This window comes from Phyllobates terribilis, unplaced genomic scaffold (assembly GCF_046119375.1).
Source record: "Phyllobates terribilis strain yellow unplaced genomic scaffold, ASM4611937v1 Scaffold_11__3_contigs__length_659146591, whole genome shotgun sequence".
Lineage (NCBI taxonomy): Eukaryota > Metazoa > Chordata > Amphibia > Anura > Dendrobatidae > Phyllobates > Phyllobates terribilis.
Genome location: NW_027362771.1, coordinates 165168575 through 165191083, shown reverse-complemented (window position 1 = coordinate 165191083; position 22509 = coordinate 165168575). Strand labels below are relative to the sequence as shown.

Genomic DNA, 22509 nt, shown 5'->3' with positions numbered 1-22509 from the left:
ATGGAAGGCTTTCCAAAAATTATGAGGAACTGCAATGCCCCTTGAAACAGACGTGGATTACAGCATACTAAAAAACTTCTACCCATTATTGGGGAGTTGGTCTCCCTTACTGTTCGCCTATGCATTGAAAATCAAAAGCTGACTAAAATTAGGAGAAAATGCAATGCCCGTTGGAAGAATGGTGGAGGTCGCAGGAGCTTAACAAGACAGTTTTAATGCACCTTGGAAGAATGGTGGAGATCGCAGTAGCTTAACAAGACGGTTTTAATGCCCCTGGGGAAAGTGGTGGAGGTCGCAGTAGTTTAACAAGACTGTTTTAATGCCCCTTGGAAGAGACGTGGACGTTGCAGTAGCTTAATAAGACGGTTTTAATGCCCTTTGGAAGAGATGTGGAGGTTGCAGTAGCTTAACAAGACGGTTTTAATGCCCCTTGGAAGAGACGTGGAGGTCGCAGTGGAATAAAAAGACAATATCAATGCCCCTGGGAAAAGTGGTGGAGGTCGCAGTAGCTTAACAAGACGGTTTTAATGCCCCTTGGAAGAATGGTGGAGGTCGCAGTGGAATAAAAAGACAATATCAATGCCCCTGGGAAAAGTGGTGGAGGTCGCAGTAGCTTAACAAGATGGTTTTAATGCCCCTTGGAAGAATGGTGGAGGTCACAGTAGCTTAACAAGATGGTTTTAATGCCCCTGGGGAAAGTGGTGGAGGTCGCAGTAGCTTAAAAAGACGGTTTTAATGCCCCTTGAAGAGATGTGGAGGTTGCAGTAGCTTAACAAGATGGTTTTAATTTCCCCTTGGAAGAGACGTGGAGGTCGCAGTGGAATAAAAAGACAATATCAACGCCCCTGGGAAAAGTCGTGGAGGTTGCAGTAGCTTAACAAGACGGTTTTAATGCCCCTTGGAAGAATGGTGGAGGTCGCAGTGGCATAAAAAGACAATATCAATGCCCCTGGGAAAAGTGGTGGAGGTCGCAGTAGCTTAACAAGACGGTTTTAATGCCCCTTGGAAGAGACATGGAGGTCGCAGTAGCTTAACAAGACGGTTTTAATGCCCCTTGGAAGAGACGTGGAGGTTGCAGTAGCTTAACAAGACGGTTCTAATGCCCCTTGGAAGAGACGTGGAGGTTGCAGTAGCTTAACAAGATGGTTTTAATGCCCCTTGGAAGAATGGTGGAGGTCGCAGTAGCTTAACAAGATGGTTTAATGCCCCTTGGAAGAGACGTGGAGGTCGCAGTAGCTTAACAAGACGGTTTTAATGCCCCTTGGAAGAGACGTGGAGATAGCAGTAGCTTAACAAGACGGTTTTATTGCCCCTTGGAAGAGACGTGGAGGTTGCAGTAGCTTAACAAGACGGTTTTAATGCCCCTTGGAAGAGATGTGGAGGTTGTAGTAGCTTAACAAGATGGTTTTAATGCCCCTTGGAAGAGACGTGGAGGTTGCAGTAGCTTAATAAGACGGTTTTAATGCACCTTGGAGGAGTCATGGAGGTTGCATTAGCTTAACAAGACGGTTTTAATGCCCCTTGGAAGAGACGTGGAGTTTGCAGTAGCTTAACAAGATGGTTTTAATGCCCCTTGGAAGAGACGTGGAGTTCGCAGTGGAATAAAAAAACAATATCAATTTCCCTGGGAAAAGTGGTGGAGGTCGCAGTAGCTTAACAAGACGGTTTTAATGCCCCTTGGAAGAATGGTGGAAGTCGTAGTGGAATAAAAAGACAATATCAATGTCCCTGGGAAAAGTGGTGGAGGTCGCAGTAGCTTAAGAAGACGGTTTTAAAGCCCCTTGGAAAAATGGTGGCGGTTGCAGTGGAATAAAAAGACAATATCAATGCTGGACTGACTGGTTGGTAACGGGCAAGACTTCCGTGTCCTCACCAAGATGACGACTGACCATGCTCTCCTCCTCCTCCTCCTCCTCCCCCCCTGTCCTCAGGCCACCCACGCTGAACCGTCGGTATGACAGTTGTACAGGTACTACTGTCTACAGCGCATGATACCAGCTTTTGTTCTTCCTCCTCCTCCTCTCCCTCATTGTCCCCCAGTGCACGTTGGGATGAGATGAGGCTGGGCTGTGTGTAATCACCCGCTATGGCTTCTTGATCCATCTGATCATACTCTGGCTGCAATGCCTCCTCTTTAATTCTCTGCAGAGAGCGTTGCAAAAGACAGACAAGTGTGATGCTGACGCTAAAGCATGCTCGCTCAACACTAAATGGGACCCCTCTCTGTATGTTCCTTTCTTAGCCAACTTCCCGCGCTGGGTCTCTCCCTCCTGCCCTGCGCCCCACCACGCAAAGTCCCAATCAGGTACCTTGGGATCCCTCTGGGCAACTTGGAGTTCCCGGACCTTACTTTGTGCCCTTTTCGGCGGCTTAGGTGCGGATGTGGCGACTGCACCTTGAAAGTGCAGAAGCCTCTGGTTTTCTAGCTGAGACCTAAAGTAACTCAGCTAGTCCAGGGACCAGTTCCCTTTTTGCGGCCTGATCCCTCTACCGCCTGGCAGATTCGGGCGTACGGGTGCCGTCCTGCACTCGCCGTACCCCCTGGGATCCCTTCAGTTCCTGGAGCCTTCCTCCTGCTCCCACTCCTCTCTCAGTCTTGGGCATGACAGGCCAAACCTGCCTCCTGAGCGGAGCTCCTGAAGAACCTCCGCTCCTCACGTCGTCTCACTCCCTCTCCGTCCGACTCTCCCCCTCAACTCCCTAAAAGATGGCTTCCCTATATATATATATCTTCTTCAAGTGCTCCCCTGGTCTGTGTCCTCCACCCACACCCACTACATTGTTCCCCCTCACTTTGGTTCCCCCCACTCCAGCCAGAGACGGGGCCAGCAGAAAGCAGTGCATATTGCCCTTCCAGCCGGCCTGGAGTAGTGTAGTGTTGAGTGCAGGTGTTAGGGTCCCGGGCAGTACTCCATCCTTACCTGAGAGAAGGAGATGCCACACCTCTGGGTGAGGTGCAGTACCTCTGTGGCGACTGAACCCTCAGGGGCGCCACATACCCCTTGGCAAAACACAGCACGTCCACGGGCTGGAACAGAGTAAAAACACGGTATTTTACAGACATGCAATTTTTAGATGCATCACATGTAAGATTATAAACAAACGCTTTCTTCCCTTTATGGGAGGCACTTTTTCTTAAACGTTACTGGTTACATTTATCAAAACATTATAAAACTTTCTTCAAGTATATAAAACATTTTTCATATAAGACATTCTTCTTAAAGTTACAGTGATTCAAATAACCAGGTGTCCATCTCACTGGTGAAGGTGCAACATGAGTAGCATGAGGGACCCGTCTGAAAACCTTCAACGTAGGCCCTGGGCGTGGCTACAGGGCATAAGTGATCCAGGTGTTGGACCACGGCTTCGGCCACGCCAAACGGGTTTTTGTTCAGTGGTCTCCTAATATAAAACCAATAGGGGGCACTTTAATAAGTGCAACTATTTACAATGGACAGTTCTCGGCGGCTCACAGTCCTCAGCCTGCAAGTCTTTATACCCTTACGGGTAACTAAATGCACACATATATTTTCCAGTTCACACACAAATTTTTCTTCTGTACCCTTACGGGTAACTATTTACACAGTTCAGTTCCACTTACTTTTACTCAGTAGTGATGTCCCCGCCGGGGGGGGGGGGGTATTCCTGTTTTTTGCCGACTGACCCAGCCGGCCATCAGCCCTTTACTGCATGGGCATGTCCTCTTCCTCCTCGACTACGCGGTGCACCTGGAGGGCATACCACCCGCACTCTCCGTGGTGTCTGGTGTAAGTGACACGGTCACCGGGATAAAGGTTTCTGTCGGGATGGCCCTGTTCAAGGTGTGGCTCGACATCCCGCCGATTGTCAAAAATATCCCGAGCGAATTGCGGATCCCGTATAAAGCCCCATCCGGCTTCCATGTCAAATTTGACTATGAGCCCTTCCACCCGGGGACTGGGCTTGATGGACTCGGCCTGGCGGACTTTAGCTTTGGTTGCCTTGCTCCCGGACTCCATCTGCTCCCAGCACACCCGCAGGGTGCGCCGCTCTTTCTCCAACTGCAGGAGTTCTTGCCTGCAGTATTCCTCCCCCTGGAGAGCTTGGGCCTGGGTCTCCTGTGGGAACCCCATGAGGTCCCCCTCCCGGTTGTCCCACCTAAATTCTTCTGCTTTCTGGCAGGCAACCTGGGGTGCTGATGTAGGTGCTAGAGGGGGTCCCTGCTGGTCCTCGAATCTGGCGGACCAGTTATAGGAGGGGGTCCCGTACACCCACTCGGGTGCGGGGGCTGGCGGTTCCGGAAGGGGGCCGAACAGCAGGTCCGCGGAGAAGGCGCCCGGGGTTAGAGGTTCCGGGCTCAGAAGCTGCTCTAGGGCGTGCATGCCCGGGGACGGAGGGTTCTGCAGGAGTTCCAGGAGCAGGTCAGCGCTTTCAGCGCTCGGGACAGGGGAACTTCTCCTACCTGCTCCTGTGCTGCACGCTGCCTCCTGGCGCTCATCAGACTCCGCCGGGGATGGGATGCTGCTGGCGACACGTATCGCCTGCTGTCGCCGGGCTGAAATTTTCTCTAGCAGCTCCTCTTTCCACTTCGCAAACGCTGCCTGCTGGGCCTCCTCCACTTTGCGGCTCAGCTCCTGCACCTCTGCTTGGAGGAACTCAGTATCCTCCGGGACAGCTTGGATATCTCTCCCTCCAGGGTGAGGGGGGTCTCTTGTCGTTACAGGCCAGGGGCGGAGACTCGGTCCTGGCTTCCGTCCATGCTGGCTGCCGGGTGCGGTCTGTCCAGACTGGTTGAGACCACACCCTGTGTCCACTGCTTCTCTCCTCCTCTCCCCTTTCGGGTGCATTTCCATGGCAGCCTGTTGTCGGTCACTCCTAGGGGCGGCCTCCCCACTTTGATAGACACATCTACATACATGGTCATTGTTGCTCGGGGCGGGCCTCGCTTTTGGCGCCACTCTGGGACCCGGCCCACGATGGGAGGTGATTCCTTGTTGTCTTTGAGAACACACATAATGGCGCCCGTTCTTCTGGGGCAGGCGCCACATTCAGTGAAGGAAAACAGTCTCTAGGCACACAATATCCGGTGATAACGGGTCTGTTCGAATCCTGTTCGTGACGCCAGGAAGAGATGACTCGCCCAGGGGGATATGGGGGAAACTCGGTACCCAGGCCTTGACCTCCTGTGGAATGTCACGGCAGTCAGCTCCCGGGCCTGTACCCTGGGGTCACTCTTTAAAAGGGGGTTTGTTGCTGGAAGGGATGATAAACGGTTTTGTCTCGTGACGCCACCTGTGGTTCCTGGTAATGAGTACCAGCGCTGCTGCAGACCTCTGGAGCAGATGTTAGGGCAGCTGGGTTGGTGCGGATCTCCACAGGCAGAGCTCAGCTCCAAGGCAGTGTAGGTGCAGATGGTGATGCTGGGCGTTGTAGTGCAGGAGCGATAACGCAGCGGCAATAATTGACAGAGACAGTGGGGTGCAGTCGTCCGAGTTTACTCACAGTTATTAGGTTTCTCAGGTTGCACTGTACAGGTGACAGCCTCCCACGTCGCCTTTCGTTTACCAAGCAGGGGTTCAGCACTCACTCAAGTATCTCAAGAGCACTTAACGGGACCCCTCTCTGTATGTTCCTTTCTTAGCCGACTTCCCGCGCTGGGTCTCTCCCTCCTGCCCTGCGCCCCACCACACAAAGTCCCGATCAGGTACCTTGGGATCCCTGTGGGCAACTTGGAGTTCCCAGACCTTACTTGGTGCCCTTTTCGGCGGCTTTGGTGCGGATGTGGCGACTGCACCTTGAAAGTGCAGAAGCCTCCGGTTTTCTAGCTGAGACCTAAAGTAACTCGGCTAGTCCAGGGACCGGTTCCCTTCTTGCGGCCTGATCCCTCTACCGCCTGGCAGATTCGGGCGTACGGGTGCCGTCCTGCACTCGCCGTACCCCCTGGGATCCCTTCAGTTCCTGGAGCCTTCCTCCTGCTCCCACTCCTCTCTCAGTCTTGGGCATGACAGGCCAAACCTGCCTCCCGAGCGGAGCTCCTGAAGAACCTCCACTCCTCACGTCTTCTCATTCCCTCTCCATCCAACTCTCTCTCCTAAACTCCCTAAAAGATGGCTTCCATATATATATATATATATATATATATATATATATATATATCTTCTTCAAGTGCTACCCTGGTCTGTGTCCTCCACCCACACCCACTACATGGTTCCCCCTCACTTTGGTTCCCCCCACTCCAGCCAGGGACGGGGCCAGCAGAAACCAGTGCATATTGCCCTTCCAGCCGGCCTGGGGTAGTGTAGTGTTGAGTGCCGGTGTTAGGGTCCCGGGCAGTACTCCATCCTTACCTGAGAGAAGGAGATGCCACACCTCTGGGTGAGGTGCAGTACCTCTGTGGCGACTGAACCCTCAGGGGCGCCACACAAGGATGGGGGGAGGGCAGCATATATACAAAGATGAGGGGAGGGCAGCATATATACAAGGATGGGGGGCTGGCAGCATATATACAAGGATGGGGGAGGGCAGCATATATACAAGGATGGTGGGAGGCCAGCATATATACAAGGATGGGGGCATATACTAAGATGGTGGTGAGCACATTCTTTATTTCTGCAGTCTCATACCCCTGCTCCTTTCTATGGCTGCTCTATACTGAGCTCACCTGCTCTTTGTATCAGTTGTTTTTCCTAAACTAAAACCTCAATATTTAGGTTAAATTGACGTATTGGCACTTGGCGATAAATAAGTGGGTTTTGGATTGCAGTTTGGGCACTCTGTCTCTAAAAGGTTCGCCATCACTGGTATATAATGGATCAGCTCTTTGCAATCCTCCGGTCTGGAGCACAAATGCGGGAACTATGTCAGCCCTGGTATAAAGCTTGCATGTTGGATAGTGTAGTGGAAAGAAGGATTCCCTTTTTCAGTGCTTCTGGAGGATAAGGATGGTTAAAGGTGAATTATTTTTCTCAATATCAGATTACTAACCAGTCTATAAAGATTGTCTTCCTTTGAAGTCATTACAAGTGCATATTATACCTGATGAAGGCCGTTGCTGGCAGAAACGCGTTGTTTGTTCTTGGAAAAATGTAAGAATAAATCTGATATTAAGAAAAATAATTCATCTTTAACCATCCTTATCCTCTGGAAGCGCTGAATAAGGGAAACCTTCTTTCCACTACATTGTATAAATGGTATGTGGTGAACATGAGGGCCAAACGTTGGAGTCCATGTAACAATAATAACAGTTTGCCACATATAAGTAACAGGAAACAGTTTCAACCTCTTCAGGTGCAATATGTATAAAAGGAGATCAAAGAGAACAAAGACATCATACAAATGAATAATTAAAAAGAAAACTGAAAACACAAATCGTCAATCATGTAAATAGATATAATTATTGAACTGAGCTGTCATCTCTGTTCTTTAGTTCCCAGCGCTGCTAAGAATGTCTACATTTCTCCGAATGGAATGACTAACAGTCTCATTGTGAAGTGGACATCTGGTGGCGGAGATGTAGATTCATACATGGTGACAATCTTCCGTCAGAACTACCAGATAGAAACTCAGACATTATCCAAGAACATCTATGAACATTATGAACATACCTTCAGCAACCTGATTCCAGGGGAACAGTACAAGATTGTAGTACAGACAAACAGTGGAAGTTTAAGCAAAAACATCACATCCTATGGACGAACAAGTATGACTTTACTTTTAAAGAGTCATAAATGTTATAATTGTGTGGAATGTTCGAGGGTCCTTACACTGATATGGTTGATTGTTTTCCAGTGCCTTCAATGGTTCAAAAGTTGTGGGCAGATAACGAATACAACAGTCATCTATTGGTGGTCAACTGGCAAAGTGCAGCAGGCATCGCGGACAGATATGACCTTCTTCTACTTACTAATCAAGGATCTCTAATAACTAATAAGTCTGTGCTAGCAACTGCAAAGTTACACAAGTTTGAAGACCTAGTCCCAGGAAAAAAATACAAGATCCAGATGTTGACAGTCAGCAGTGGTCTATTCAGCAAAGCTGCACAGACTGAAGGACAAACAGGTATCAGAAATGGAAAGAAAGCAAGTCAAGCACTTAAAGGGGTTGCCCTATAAATGGCTCAAAGGACTTAAAACAAAGGACTATCTTGTGACTGGTGGGGATCCCAAAGCTTGAACTCAAAGACATGAAGCATGTATCGCCCATCCCATAGATAGTTAATGTGATGTTTAAGGAACAACCCCTTATAGGAATCTGTCACTAGGTTTTTGCTGTCTAATCTGAGAGACAGAGACCCTGATTCCAGCCACGTGTCACTTACTGGGCTACTTGCTATAGTTTTGATAAAATCACTGTTGTAGAGGACTAGTAAACCTGCTACTATGTAGTTATGTAGTCCTCCATATCTATGAGCTCTGTATAATCCCGCCTCCGCCACTGATTGGCAGCTTTCTGCCTATGCACAGAGAAGACAGAAAGCTGTCAATCAGTGGTGTGGGTGGGGTTATACAGAGCTCAGCATTCAGAGAGCCGGTAGGTCTGAAGCAGATAAGTTTGTAATTTTATCAAAACTACACTAAGCAGCCCAGTAAGTGACACATCACTGGAATCAGGGTCTCCGCCTCTATATCATGCTTCTCTCAGGGTAGAAAAACCTTGTGGCAGATTGCCCTTTAAAAGTAATAGCAGTAATTGGAATAATCAGCATATACAAAGATTAATTGATAACATTATGGGCTCATGCACATTATGGATTATATCGGACGAGTGCTGTCCATGGTTTTCACGGATAGCACTCGTACCCATGATGTTCTATGAGGCTGTGCACATGTCTGACTTTTTGAATACTTAGTCCGAGGAAAAAATCTGAGACGTCCGATTTTTATCTGAGTGTCGGATCAAAATCAGCAATGCAAGTCTACGGGTCCAATGACAAACTTCGGGCCACATTCGGATCACATATGAGTGTGGTTCGATTTTCACAGACTAACAGAATGGAGAGGGGGAGATTCGTTTTTTTCTTCCCACTTCCGAGAAAAAGAGATTTAATGAAACTGTGATCAAACTCTGATCAGAATCTGATCAGAAAAGTCAGACCCTTTTTTTCGGATGGATAGAAAACGGTCATGTGCACCTGCCCTAATGGAAACTTTGAAGTTGCAAGAGCAAATAAACTGCTTAATTAAAACAATAAAAGCAGCAAAATAATTTCTATATTCTATTTAACATCTTTTATGTTTTAGTCCCTGCTGCAGTGACTGGTCTCAAAATCATGGGGAACAGCACAGACAGTCTGTCATTCACATGGACAAGTGCGGAGGGAGAGCTGGAATCCTATGATATCTTCCTATACAATCCAGACAACACTCTGCATGACCGGAAGCCCGGTGTACAGAGTCTCACCCAAAGCTCATTTCAAGGGTTGCTGCCAGGTCGTCTTTATAAAATAGTCATCGTAACTCACAGTGGATCACTGACAAATGAGTCCTCAGTCCATGGGAGAACAGGTAATGATGAAATATATCATACTGCTGATGCAACACCATTTTATGGTGCCCTGTATTATAGTAATTATAGGAAACCTATTGCAGCAAATACATCACTTCTAAGACCAGTATTTCACATCCAATGTATTAGGTTGAAGGCTGTGTCAATTGACTTAAAACCTCATTCTTATGGCTAAATACATTCAGTGCTTGCAGCATAAACCAAGTAATCTATGTGAATTATAATAGGTTGGATGTGACAATGAAAATGGAAAAGTTGTGTCTTCCAGCAACGAGTCGGTCGGAGTTTGTAACTTACTTGGCATGAAAACAATGTAATTGTATTGTATTGTATTGTAACAATTGTATTGTGAGAATTCAACTTTATGAGCCTCTTAGCTTCATGCTGATACTTGAAGTGTGCTTTTTTCCATTTTCTTCTATTACAACTTATATATTGCTAATATAAACAGCTTAGTAGTGAAGTTTATAAAACACTTAGTTAATGGGGCCTTGACATACACGCAATGCTAATGATCCTGTCCCTTTCTTTCTGGAATGGGAGTAGAGCAATAGCAATTTTGTTGGATGTGAATTTTCATTATTGCTGTTGGGGTTTTCAATTCCAGTTCCAGCCCCAGTGAGTAATCTGAAAGCATCAAACCGAAATACATCTGACAGTTTGTGGTTTACATGGACCCCAGCTCTGGGAGATGTGAATATGTATGAACTGATTCTCTATAACCCGAACGGTACACAGAAAGAACGGTTGCAGGCCAATGTCCTCAGAGAATATAATTTCCAAAATTTGATTCCTGGACGCCTGTACAAGCTGGTGATAGTGACACAGAGTGGTGACCTGGTCAATAAAGTCACGGCAGAGGCCAGAACAGGTATTATGCTCTTTAAAAGATCGCTTTCCTTTTTACCTTTGCTTGCATCAAGGCTAGATAATGACTTTGGACTCACTTAACATTTGCTTGCTAGCTGCAACAATAATTATTATTTATTTATATAGCACCATTGATTCCATGGTGCTGTACATAAGAAGGGGTTACATACAAAATACAGATATCACTTACAGTAACAAATAAACAATGATAGACTGGTACAGCGGGAAGAGACATTCTACCAGAAGATGGGGAAGGAGACAGTAGGTTGGGGGGGTTACAGCATCTCCGGTGTTGGTGAGGCAGCATCTCCGGTGGTGGTGACAAGGCAGCTCCGGTGTTGGTGAGGCAGCGGCACTGGTGTTGGTGAGGCAGCAGCACTGATGTTGGTGAGGCAGCAGCTCCGGTGTTGGTGAGGCAGCCGCTCCGGTGTTGGTGAGGCAGCAGCTCCAGTGTTGGTGAGGCAGCAGCTCCAGTGTTGGTGAGGCAGCCGCTCCGGTGTTGGTGAGGCAGCAGCTCCAGTGTTGGTGAGGCAGCCGCTCCGGTGTTGGTGAGGCAGCAGCTCCAGTGTTGGTGAGGCAGCAGCTCTGGTGTTGGTGAGGCAGCAGCTCCGGTGTTGGTGAGGCAGCAGCTCCAGTGTTGGTGAGGCAGTAGCTCTGGTGGTGGTGAGGCAGCAGCTCCGGTGTTGGTGAGGCAGTAGCTCTGGTGGTGGTGAGACAGCAGCTCTGGTGTTGGTCAGGCAGTAGCTCTGGTGGTGGTGCGGAAGCAGCGGGGTCATTGCAGGCTGTAAGTTTTCTTGAAGAGATGGGTTTTCCATAAGAAAACATTGCCCACGTAATTTAGAACAGTTGAACTGCAATATATTTATAAGGGGACAATGGAGTCAGGTGAATGATACTCAACCTCTGCCACTTATATTGGAGTCCGACAAGCAAAAATGGCTCAAGCCACATTACTGATCAATTGTATTCCACAATTTGGGTTATGTGATCTACCTCTGACTGGGAATAGATCGTATCCAGCACTAGACTTAAAACAAGTTTTCTATAAATCAACCATTTTTTGTAGTACTAAACTGTTGCCTTTTATAGCTCCACAGCCCCCAAATTCAGTGTCATTTACTGATGTGAAGAATACCTCTGTGTCCATAACCTGGCTGGGCCCTCCAGACTGGACAGACTATGATGATTTTGAGCTGCAGTGGACACCTACAGACCCACTTGTGGTGTTTAATCCTTACAGCATTGACAAGTCAAATGGAAGAATCATCACTGGCCTTCGACCTGGGCGTCTCTATAAATTCAGTATAAAGAGTGTCAGTGGCAATGTTAAGAAGACTTTGAGTTTTCCCATTACAGGATCAGTGAGAACAAGTAAGATGTTTCATTAAAGTAGCATTTTTTCTGGGAACTTATTGAACTTATGTTATTGTATTTTTTACTTTTCTGGGTAATAATTTAGGATTTACAGCTCAAAACTGAGACTGCTCGATTTATATATCATTATCTCTGTCTATATACATTATTAGTTGAATGTGATAATGTGAAAGGCATTTAGGTCACAAGAGAGACCTCAATCAAAACTCTTTAATTCTTCTTTACAGAACCTGACAAGATACAACATCTTCATTGTCGACCTCAGAATTCTACTGCCATTTCTTGTTCGTGGACACCTCCAGATTCTGACTTTGATGGATATACCATTGAATATAAAAAGAACGGATCTGATGTTGTGGAGTACTCCAAAAGAATCGAGAAACACAAATCAGCACTTACCATCATGCAGCTTGAGCCACATAAAAGATATGTTGTATCAATCAAAGTGCATTCTGCTGACATGATAAGCCAGGTGATAGAGGAGAGCACCATAACCATGATAGATCGTAAGTACTGGTAGAAGAAAAAATCACAACAATATAACATTTGTTCATTTGCTAAAATCATCTCAGAACACAGTAGTAACAGTAGTGTAATATGTAGACTATTGATATCATACCACTAATATAAAATACCACTTAGAGGACTGTGACTTATTCAGATTTAATTCTAACAAGGCCATATGAGGCCCTAAATTAAGTTGACAAAATTTGATGTATCCTTTGTCTGTAAAAATGTATGGAGAATTTTTCTTAAAGAGGTTTTTCACTACAAAAATATGGATGTCATCAATATCAGAGTGGTAGGGTCCAACACTCGGGTCTCCAACAGATTAGCTGGATATAAACCACATACGGAGTGGAACACCACCAATCCGTAACATTGTCATATAGGGGGTGCACTTGGGTACTCTGATCTGCAGTACCAAGAAGCGGCCTCTAAACAAACTGATGGGACGTAGGTGTTCCACTTCGTACATGGCGCACATCGGGCCACTACTAGAGCTGTTAACAGCTAATTGAAGGGGATGCCGGATGTGGGATCACCACCAATCTGATACTGATTATTATTTTAAAGGGAATCTGTCAGCAGGTTTTTGCTATATAATCTGAGGACAGCATGGGGTAGGGTTTAAAGCACAGAATACAGCAATGTGTCACTTATCAAACTGTGTGCTGTTGTTTACTTACAGTGAAGGTTTTATCACCAGGATATTATCATTGCTGTGACTAGCTGGCAGGTGAGCAGTCATCTGACCACACCTCCTCCTTTGATAAGCTGCTCACTGTCAATAGACAATGTACACAAAAAGCTGTGGTTCGGGTGGGGTTAGCTTTCTCAGCTCTGCTACATGTTGCATCTAAGAACTCTGATTGTATTTCAATGGCTGCACTCAGTAAACTAAGTAATACATCTTTGGATTCAGGGTCTCTTTTCCTACATCATGCTGCTTTCAGATGAGGTAGCAAAAATCTGGTCACAGATTCGCTTTAAGGTCTGAAGTGTAGGTCATCAGTATTCTTGTAGTAGAAAACCCCTTTAAATGGGTTGGCTCATAAAACACCATTTTACAATCCAAAGGATAGATGATTAATGTATGATCCCTAGTGGTACTCCTACTCAGTCCAATTAGAAAGTGATTAAAATGGTAGTGCAAATGTGTAACCTCTGTTCCATTCAAATGGGGACACCGGGCCCTCATTCTTTTGATCGGTGGGGGGTCCTGGCATTAAAACAGCCAGATAAATGTTGTTTTTGATCAACCTCATTTAAGGGGGATTAGAAAAATATCACATCAATATCAAGCTTTGTTTAAACTGGCTGGATATTTATACATTGAAGATATATATATATATATATATATTCATATATATATGTATACTGTATATATATCATTGCCTTCCTCATCCATAAGGAGAATGAGGAATAATATGGCTCATTTTAGTAAAATAGTGTGGGTTTTACGTTGCCATACACATATCCTGTGGTACATTTAATCTGGTAGCAGAAAACATTAATCTTTTATAAGAGGTGAAATGATTGCTATAAAATATATTAATGATTCACATAGATTAAGACTCAAAATAGCTGCCAAACCATGCGCCCTCATTGCCTTTTTCATGCCATAGTGTTGGTGACTTTTTTCATACCTATATGCTGTATCATGGCACTAACATCCCCATATTGCACTCCTAAAAGTTGTGCACCATATGATTGAGAAATATCCCGGGCACTATGCACAGATTTGCATCACATTTTTTAATTCTTTGTTCATTAATTGTTAATATTGCATTTCTTCCAGGCCCTCCTCAGCCACCTCTTCATGTCAGAGTGAATAGAAAAGATACTTTCATTAGCAAATCATCAATCCACTTCAGCTTTAATTGCAGCTGGTTCAGCGACACCAACGGAGCTGTCAAATACTTCACTGTGATTGTGTCACAAGCAGATGGTAAGTCCATATTAAATCCAAATATTTGGCTATTATGCCTTCAGCAAACTATTCAATGGAAGCCCAGATCCATCGCTTAAGCTTCAGTCCAGTACATCTTGATGTAGATACCTGACCAGGGACATCTGGACATACTTATCATAGTTGTTTCTAGTCCATTGTTAATATAATATTCATTCACATTAATTACTGGATGCCGGAATATGCTATGTCCCATTAATTGCTCACCAGGCACAGCTCTGTACATTTTCTAGTGGCCGTGCCTGGTACTACAAGTCATTCCTATTCATGTGGTGGCTGAGTAGCAGTGAGCAGAAGCACCTGGCACAGCCCCTGCAAAATGTACGGACATTTACTACTTTACGGATTATACTGAAAGATGCATCTATTTAGGATTAAGACAATTTCAATAAACTGGGATTATGTGCTGAAAACATGGATTATGTGCTAAACTGAGGTGTCATTGAATTAGAATGATCTTTATATCAGTATACTCGTTACAAATGATTTGCTAGTAGAAAAATATTACACTTGAATGTTTTGGTGGCTTTGCTTCATAATTGTTCCACCTGTCATAGGCAATGACAATCTGAAGCCTGAACCCATGCACCCCCTGCCAACATATACCGATTACAAAGGGAACAGCTCTATTACAGTCTACCAGACGGACTACTTTCCAAGCCGATGTGCTGAAGCCCCTGACTACAATATACAAACGTTCAAAATCCGGCTGGGCGGTGAAATGGAAAACTTGGGCGGAAAATGTGATCTAGATCATAATACATTCTGCGATGGCCCCTTGAAACCACGAACGTCATACAGGTTAGACACAATGTAGTTGATTGTGTCCAAGAAAGAAAAAGTATATTTTACCTTCTTAGAGATACTTAAAATTGTGCAGAAATCCATAAGAATAGTTTGTACATCTCATCACTTCTTCAGTCAAACAATAATGGATACAAAATGAGCTTCATTTATTAAACCTGTTCATGTTGTGCATAGTAACGTAGCGTCTTGCAGCTCCAGGAAAAGTGGATGGGATTGATAAAAATGTCATATTCACTGTGCTTCTTATTTACTCAGTGTAAACTGACCTGCGGTGCATGTTTCACATCTGCAGCATGTCAGTTTCTCCTGGGGTACGCTGAGTTTTCTGTGTGGGTTTTCCCAATAGACTTGCATTAGATGCACATGTGTTTTTAGCGTGTTTCCATGGTATAAATGCATCTAGAACACATGTAATCTGCACCTAAATATGTCAATTAGTGATGTTTTGGTTGCGAACAATCTGAGACGAAGAGCCGCCTCCCTGTTGTGAACGATGGGAGCCGGCAACCCAGTGAGAGCCACTAAATTCTCTGAATGGCTCTCACTGGGTGTAAAATTGCGGTGTTTAGTGGTCATAACTCCACCCACCCAAAGCAAACACCGCCCATTCCTCAATTTAATTGGCTATTTGCAAGTAGGGGGAGTTTCGGACATGGGTGGGTGGGGTTTCGACCACATCAACATCATCTTAAGTATGTGTTCACCTGTGGTGAACACATATTTAATAGGGATCCATTTAGAATCCAAAAGAGCCGGCTTTTTTTGGTGAGCGGAGCCAGAAGAGCCAGATCACCAAAAAGAGATGGACTGCCCATCACTAATGGGGTTTTGTTAAAGACAAAAATCAGGAAGTATCAAAATCAAAGCAGCTTTATTTAAAGCATTACACAGCAAACAAAGACAAAAAACTCGACAAAAACGCACAGAAAAACGTAATGAAAAAATGCAAGTAACCTAATTTAAATAATAGGTGCAGAAATTCTGCAGCTTCAAAAGCTCACCAAAAGCTCATCCTGGGAACGTAGCCTAAAACAGGTAAAAACCTCAGGTTTTTAAAGAATTGTGCGCAGAAAGTAGCAGTGAAAGTTGTCAAAAGTTCAACAACTTTCATCTGGTGCTAGGAACATTTGGTTTTTTAGCAAAGTAGTTGGCAGCTGACTTAGTTGTACATTAATACAAGTGGGAGTTGCTGAAGTTGTTTTGCATGTGCTCAGGAACTTCAGATTTACACCATTTTTTCTGATATCCTCTGTCTGTTCTCCAGCATATGTCACTGTTTTTCAAGAAAAAAGATGATAAAATGCCGTTATTCAGACCTTACAGATCCACATTGTACTTTTGAGAGCATACAGAGGTTTTGATATTAAATCTTATTCATCAGTAGTGAAATCCTACACATCCTGTTTTGTTTTAATTTCTAAACAATTTGAAAATTAATGCTTGGAAAACCTAATAGTATTCAGGTGCTGAAGCCTGTCCTGATCAAGAAGGGGGCTGGAGGCAAGGAACCTAGATGGAAGCCCCACATGACCGGGAGGGGACAGGAGGGTGTAATTTGAACTTAAAAGGATAGGGATTGGATATAGGTTGAAGGGCGGACATTTGAGGGGGGAGGGTAGATAAAACAGAAAGGGTGGGGTGAGAAACGGTCAGTTCAGAGAAGAAAGCATTGGAAAAGTCCCACCCACCCACCCCTTTTTTCTTTTGTTTGTTAGTTTTCTTTTAAATTGCAATGGAAAAGGGCGGGTTTTGTAGGAAGAAGAACTGGAAGGTCTAATTAATAGGGTGTATTAGGAGGGGTTTTATATATATATATATATATATATATATATATATATATATATATAAAAATTTAGTGATGTGTTAAGATGTTTTTGTCGCAGTGGCTGGCGGGGGGGGTTGGGGTTCTTGGAGTTGGCACGGAAGTGTCGGTAAAAAAGGAGATTATCAAGTTACAGGCATTGGCTTGATTAAGTGGGGTGATCTGGCATTTTGGTTTTGGTGGCTCTGGACGAGGTTTTACCCTGGGAGCTTTTGGTGCCCTTGAGCTGGTGTGGTACGGCTGAGGGTAACATGGTGGTTCAAGTACTGTTTGGTTTATGCCAGATCAATTTTTTAACTCCAAAAACCCTACCCTTGTTACTATAATGTTTATATGTTAATATTGTTGTTTGTTAATAAAACGGCTGCTGTGGCCAAATTTATCCCAAGAGAAAATTACAGGTGCAGTGTTTTATTTGGCATGGGTGAAAAGGGGAGGGGGAATGTGAACAATGGAACCCGGGTTGGCCGTACACGGTCATGTCCTGCTCACAAATCACGCACCATTGAATCCAAGCATCATGATCTTGAACAGCTCCCGGGACCTCTACACTGTTGTATTTTAACTTGTCTGACCTAATAGTTGGTGCCATCATGGGAAATTTACATTAATATTTTCAACTCTTTGTGCATACAATATATTTATGTTATCATACACCTATTATACATAATTCAGAGACAAAGAATGTATAATTGATGGAGAAAGTGGAGAAAGGTTGAATTGATGGACCTGAGTCTTTTTTTCAACCTATATACCTGTAACTTGATGCTTTGATCTTTTTCTTTTAGGATTAGCATTAGAGCTTTCACACAGTTGTTTTCTGAAGATCTAAAAGAATTCTCAGATCCGTTGTTTGCTGACACTTTTTTTTCCTTGCCAATCACAACAGAAGCAGGTGAGGAAATGTTGTGTCCAGTGTCTTTGTCATTGCATTCTTATTGTTCAATCATTACAGGGTTATTTCCATCATCATAAATTGTTACATTTCTAAAGTTCTTTTAAAAATGAGCAACTTTGCCTGTTCTGAAAAATTCTTTCTGTTCTAAGTTCTTTTAATTTCATTGTTTACTTTTCGTTGTTAATTTACCAATCACCTTTGTAATCTAACAGAGCTGGCCGGTCTTCTAGACAAGGAGTGCAGCGCTTAGAAACTCTTTCCAATAGAATTTATAAGCTGTCAGCATCAAGCACCACTCCAGAATTTTTTTTATTTTACTGCTGAAGTGGTGCCGTTAATCTAAGTTCTCTGCACCCAGTATCATACTTATCAGTTGTCATCTTCATATGTTATCAGCACCGCTCATGACGTCTTCCCTGTTTGTGACCTGCCGGATCACCCCAATGTTAGATGGGCGAGCTGGAAGTTACTACTCAATAAGGGCTTGAACAGCCGACCATATTTTCAGTCTGAGTGCAATCCGACAAAATATTGGATTGCACTCGGACCAATATTATTCTACGGGGCCGTGCAAATTGCATGCATGATTTGCTTCCTCGATCATGCAAGTCATTGAGTCCGTGGAATAAATCGGATTGCACTTGGATGACATTTTCACGGACTGACAGAAGAGAGAAGATTTTTTTCCATTTTCTCCTCATCCGAGAGAATCGGATCACACTATGATCACACTCTGATGAAACTCTTTGAGTGTGATCAGAGTGTGATTAGCATAATCAGGCCCATTTTCTAGGATGAAAAAAATGTGCAAAGCGCAATAGGGCCTTACCCGAGTATAAGGGAGAGAAAGAAAGGGGTGATATGCTCACTTTTAGAAGTTGCGTGTAACACAATCACTCTAAAGTGTAGCTGTCAGCTGCTGCAATATCCACAGGAATCAATTTGTACATAAAAAAACAGGAACAGTGGATTTCAAATGCACTGCTGATTCCAAGATCCGAAGACAAGATGGTTAATTGAAAGTGGTTTATTGGCAATGCATTTCAAAGTCAGTAAGGACTCCTTCCTCAGGACTACCACATGTAAAAGGGTTGTCATGTGGTTGTCCTGAGGAAGGAGTCCTTACTGACTTTGAAATGCATTACCAATAAACCACTTTCAATTAACTATCTTGTCTTCGGATCTTGGAATCAGCAGTGCATTTGAAATTCACTGTTCCTGTTTTTTTATGTACTATTTTGTAGGATGAGAGAAAGTAGAGTGGTCTGACCCTAGCCTAAGTCTGAGAGACAGAACGAGGCTCTTATAGACTTACATTGAGAGCTTGTGATCATTACCTCTGACTTCCGGCTAATCCGAAGTTGTGGTAACAAGATGGTGGTGAGGGACTGGAGCGGCTTTGGGAAGAGTAGAAGACAGCAGTTGGGGGGGGTTAGGAAACTTAGATTAATGGCAACACTCCAGAACTGAAATAAAAAAAAAAGCTGGAGTGAAGCCTTCAGTTGACACTAGAGTCCTCCAATTTTATAAATGCAAAGCTTCATCTACTAGCAGCTTCACAGAGCGCACAGCTCGGGTCAGCGGTGTAATGATATCGCTGATACGAACTGTCATTGAGGCAAGAATGCACATCCTTTTCCCCCCTCACTTCCCCACAGCAAATTGAAGATCTTGAGGGCACTTTCACACGTTCAATATTCGGTGAGTTTTTTCCCTCAGCATCTGTAAGCTAAAACCAGGAGGGGTGATAAATACAGAAGTGGTGACGTGTTCCTATTATACTTTTCCTCTGATTGTCTGACTCTTGATTTTGGCTTACAAATACTGACATAAAATACTGACCAAATACTCAACATGTGCACGTAGCCTAAGAGAACCCCTTGAAGAATACTGAGAGTACTAGACGTGTCTTTGGCATATCATAATTACTGGGCCACCAGCACTAGGCACATAAGGTGGATACTCTCAGAGGGAATCAAAAGAAAAGGAAAAGGTGCCATTACGCCTACAGTACGTATTGATATATCAGGAGATGGAAAATTGTAATTGACCAAATGTAATACAGGTCACACGGTAACAGATTCATACTTATTTGTGAACCCCTTCACAGTAATAGCTGCATCGCAGTGCCAGTAGTTACCTGATATTATATTTTAATCTGAATATTTCCTCATAAACCAGAGGAGTCCAATAATAAATCTGACAGGCTGTAGAAATGTCACATTCTTTTCTGCTACACTGCAGTCCCATAAGCTTCAGGGGCAATTCTCACTCTAGACATTTATGACATGGAGCAGAGGGAAGATCCACAAAGTATTCGTAGAATAAAAATCTTCTTTTCCATAGCAAAACCTCTTTCCTCCTGTTGAATTTAGGATTCGTAACTTTACTCAAACCATTTTATTACTGTGTCTTATGTCCAATTTCCATTAAAAATATTTTAGCAAGCATTGTGCAAAATGTTTTTAACTCCTTCCCCCTGTGGCCCATTTTGCTTTCGTCTTTTATCACCTATAGTCAAAATTAGCCAAAACTACGAATAGGGATGAGCTGCCCGTTGATGTTTGGGTTTGTCACTTTCTCCAAACTTTATTCCAAAGTTCGGTTCGGGTACCAGAACGCTTCCCAAAATTGAACACGAACCTGAACCCCATAGAAGTCAATGGGGACCCGAACTTTCGTGCTGTAAAATTATTGTAGTAAGGGCTCGGGGGCTCTCTCTCTTCTAACACTAAAACAGACTTCTGGAATAAATCTGTGTTCGGAGTTCAGCACCGGACATTAGGTGTCCAGTACGATCCCCAAACTTTACACTTCAGGCTCGCTTATCTCTACCTATGAAACCACAGGCTGAGCTTCATTAGAAGTACAAGATGGCAACCATAGGTCCTTCAACATGGCTAAAGATCTGCGAGCAGCGCTATCTCTGCTCGCTGCCGTTACAGGCAGATTTCAGCATTTACCATACCAGGTATAATGTGGACTCAGCTCATAAGCCCGCTCCATATATAGGGACCTTCCATGGGACATACTAATAAAGTATAACTAACTTTTACATTTTTTACTATATTGTAGCCACTTATATAGGATGTAGATTGATGGGGGTCCAGGTCCTGAGACCACTACCAATCAACAGTATGTTTAAGCAGCTACAATATATATAAAAAAAAAAACATTTAAATATCAGTTACAATTTAAGAATCTTGATAACTTTAAAGTATTTGTAAATATCTAAAAGGAGCCTTTGAATTTTAGCTTAAAAGACCCAAAGACTATAGGGCCATGACAGCCTTTTAACCCTTTTACTCCCATACATTTTAATAAACATAGACTGGCTTTAAGTTTAATATTTTGTCTGTACTGAATGGATGTGCGTTACAGAAGGAAAGGTATTTCTATGTAGCTTGTCCAGTGCTAATAAATGATGGAACCCTTTGTTTATATGTAAAAGACATTGAACATGTATAATAAATAATATAACCAAATATTATTTTAAGCAAGTATAACAGGGTGACATGAACAGCAGGACATTGTAAATTTTATAAATCAGATAAAAAAAATATAAAAAGCAAGTAACAGATTAAAAAAATAGGTATATTATATTTATATTCAATCACCAAGACAAAGGTACATTCATTCAGTGAAATAAAACTCTAAAGATTTGGAATAAATCAGAATACACAATTCATGATATAATCTATTATATAATATAAAGCTAGTTTGTGTTTAATAACCATTGTGCTGCTCTTATGACTTGGCAGAGCCGTTAGTAGGAGTGATTGAAGGTGTCAGTGCTGGCTTATTCCTCATCATTGTCCTGATTGGAGTCACAGCTTTACTGATTTGCCGCCAGAAATGCAGGAGAGTGTAAGTATTCATGCATCACATAACCAAAATCTTCTTCAGAAACTGACAGTCAAGTATTTTGTGTTTTCAACCTGTGGTTTAGAAGAAAGGAATATTACAGTGGGTATGAATTACCATATTAATTGGTTACTGGATGATCATTGTGAGTGAAAACATCGGAACTAGTAACTGGTTCTGAAGCTCCTAAACTGACAACCTAAAATAAAAAAAAGTATAATGAAGAAATAGAATAGCCAATACAAATAAAACTAATCCTTATATATATACAGTGCCTTGTGAAAGTATTTGGCCCCCTTGAACTTTTCTACCTTTTGCCACATTTCTGGCTTCAAACATAAAGATATAAAATTCTAATTTTTTGGGGAAGAATCAACAACAAGTGGGACACAATCGTGAAGTGGAACGAAATGTATTGGATATTTTAAACTTTTTTAACAAATTAAAAACTGAAAAGTGGGGCGAGCAATATTATTCGGCCCCCTTGAGTTAATATTTTGTAGCGCCACCTTTTTCTGCGATTACAGCTGCAAGTCGCTTGGGGTATGTCTCTATCAGTTCTGCACATCGAGAGGCTGAAATTCTTGCCCATTCTTCCTTGCAAAACAGCTTGAGCTCATTGAGGTTGGATGGAGGGCGTTTGTGAACAGCAGTTTTCAGCTCTCTCCACAGATTCTCGATTGGATTCAGGTCTGGACTTTGACTTGGCCATTCTAACACCTGGATACGTTTTTTTTTAACCATTCCATTGTAGATTTTGCTTTATGTTTGGGATCATTGTCTTGTTGGAAGATAAATCTCCGTCCCAGTCTCAGGTCTTTGCAAACTCCAACAGGTGTTCTTCCAGAATGGTCCTGTATTTGGCTCCGTCCATCTTCCCATCAATTTTGACCATCTTCCCTGTCCCTGCAGAAGAAA

The 22509-nt window shown here is 43.6% G+C and overlaps 1 protein-coding gene across 2 annotated transcripts in view; it reads left to right on the top strand.

The window, feature by feature from the left end:
- Window positions 1-22509, top strand: part of PTPRB (protein tyrosine phosphatase receptor type B) — a 213155-nt gene that overhangs the window by 134557 nt on the left and 56089 nt on the right. For both annotated transcript variants that reach the window (XM_073651780.1, XM_073651781.1), the window contains 10 exons: window positions 7406-7678; window positions 7768-8037; window positions 9219-9482; window positions 10091-10354; window positions 11443-11724; window positions 11955-12233; window positions 14030-14179; window positions 14758-15001; window positions 17618-17724; window positions 21489-21594. In XM_073651780.1, the coding sequence (XP_073507881.1) occupies window positions 7406-7678; window positions 7768-8037; window positions 9219-9482; window positions 10091-10354; window positions 11443-11724; window positions 11955-12233; window positions 14030-14179; window positions 14758-15001; window positions 17618-17724; window positions 21489-21594 (2239 nt within the window). The remainder of the gene's footprint in view (window positions 1-7405; window positions 7679-7767; window positions 8038-9218; window positions 9483-10090; window positions 10355-11442; window positions 11725-11954; window positions 12234-14029; window positions 14180-14757; window positions 15002-17617; window positions 17725-21488; window positions 21595-22509) is intronic.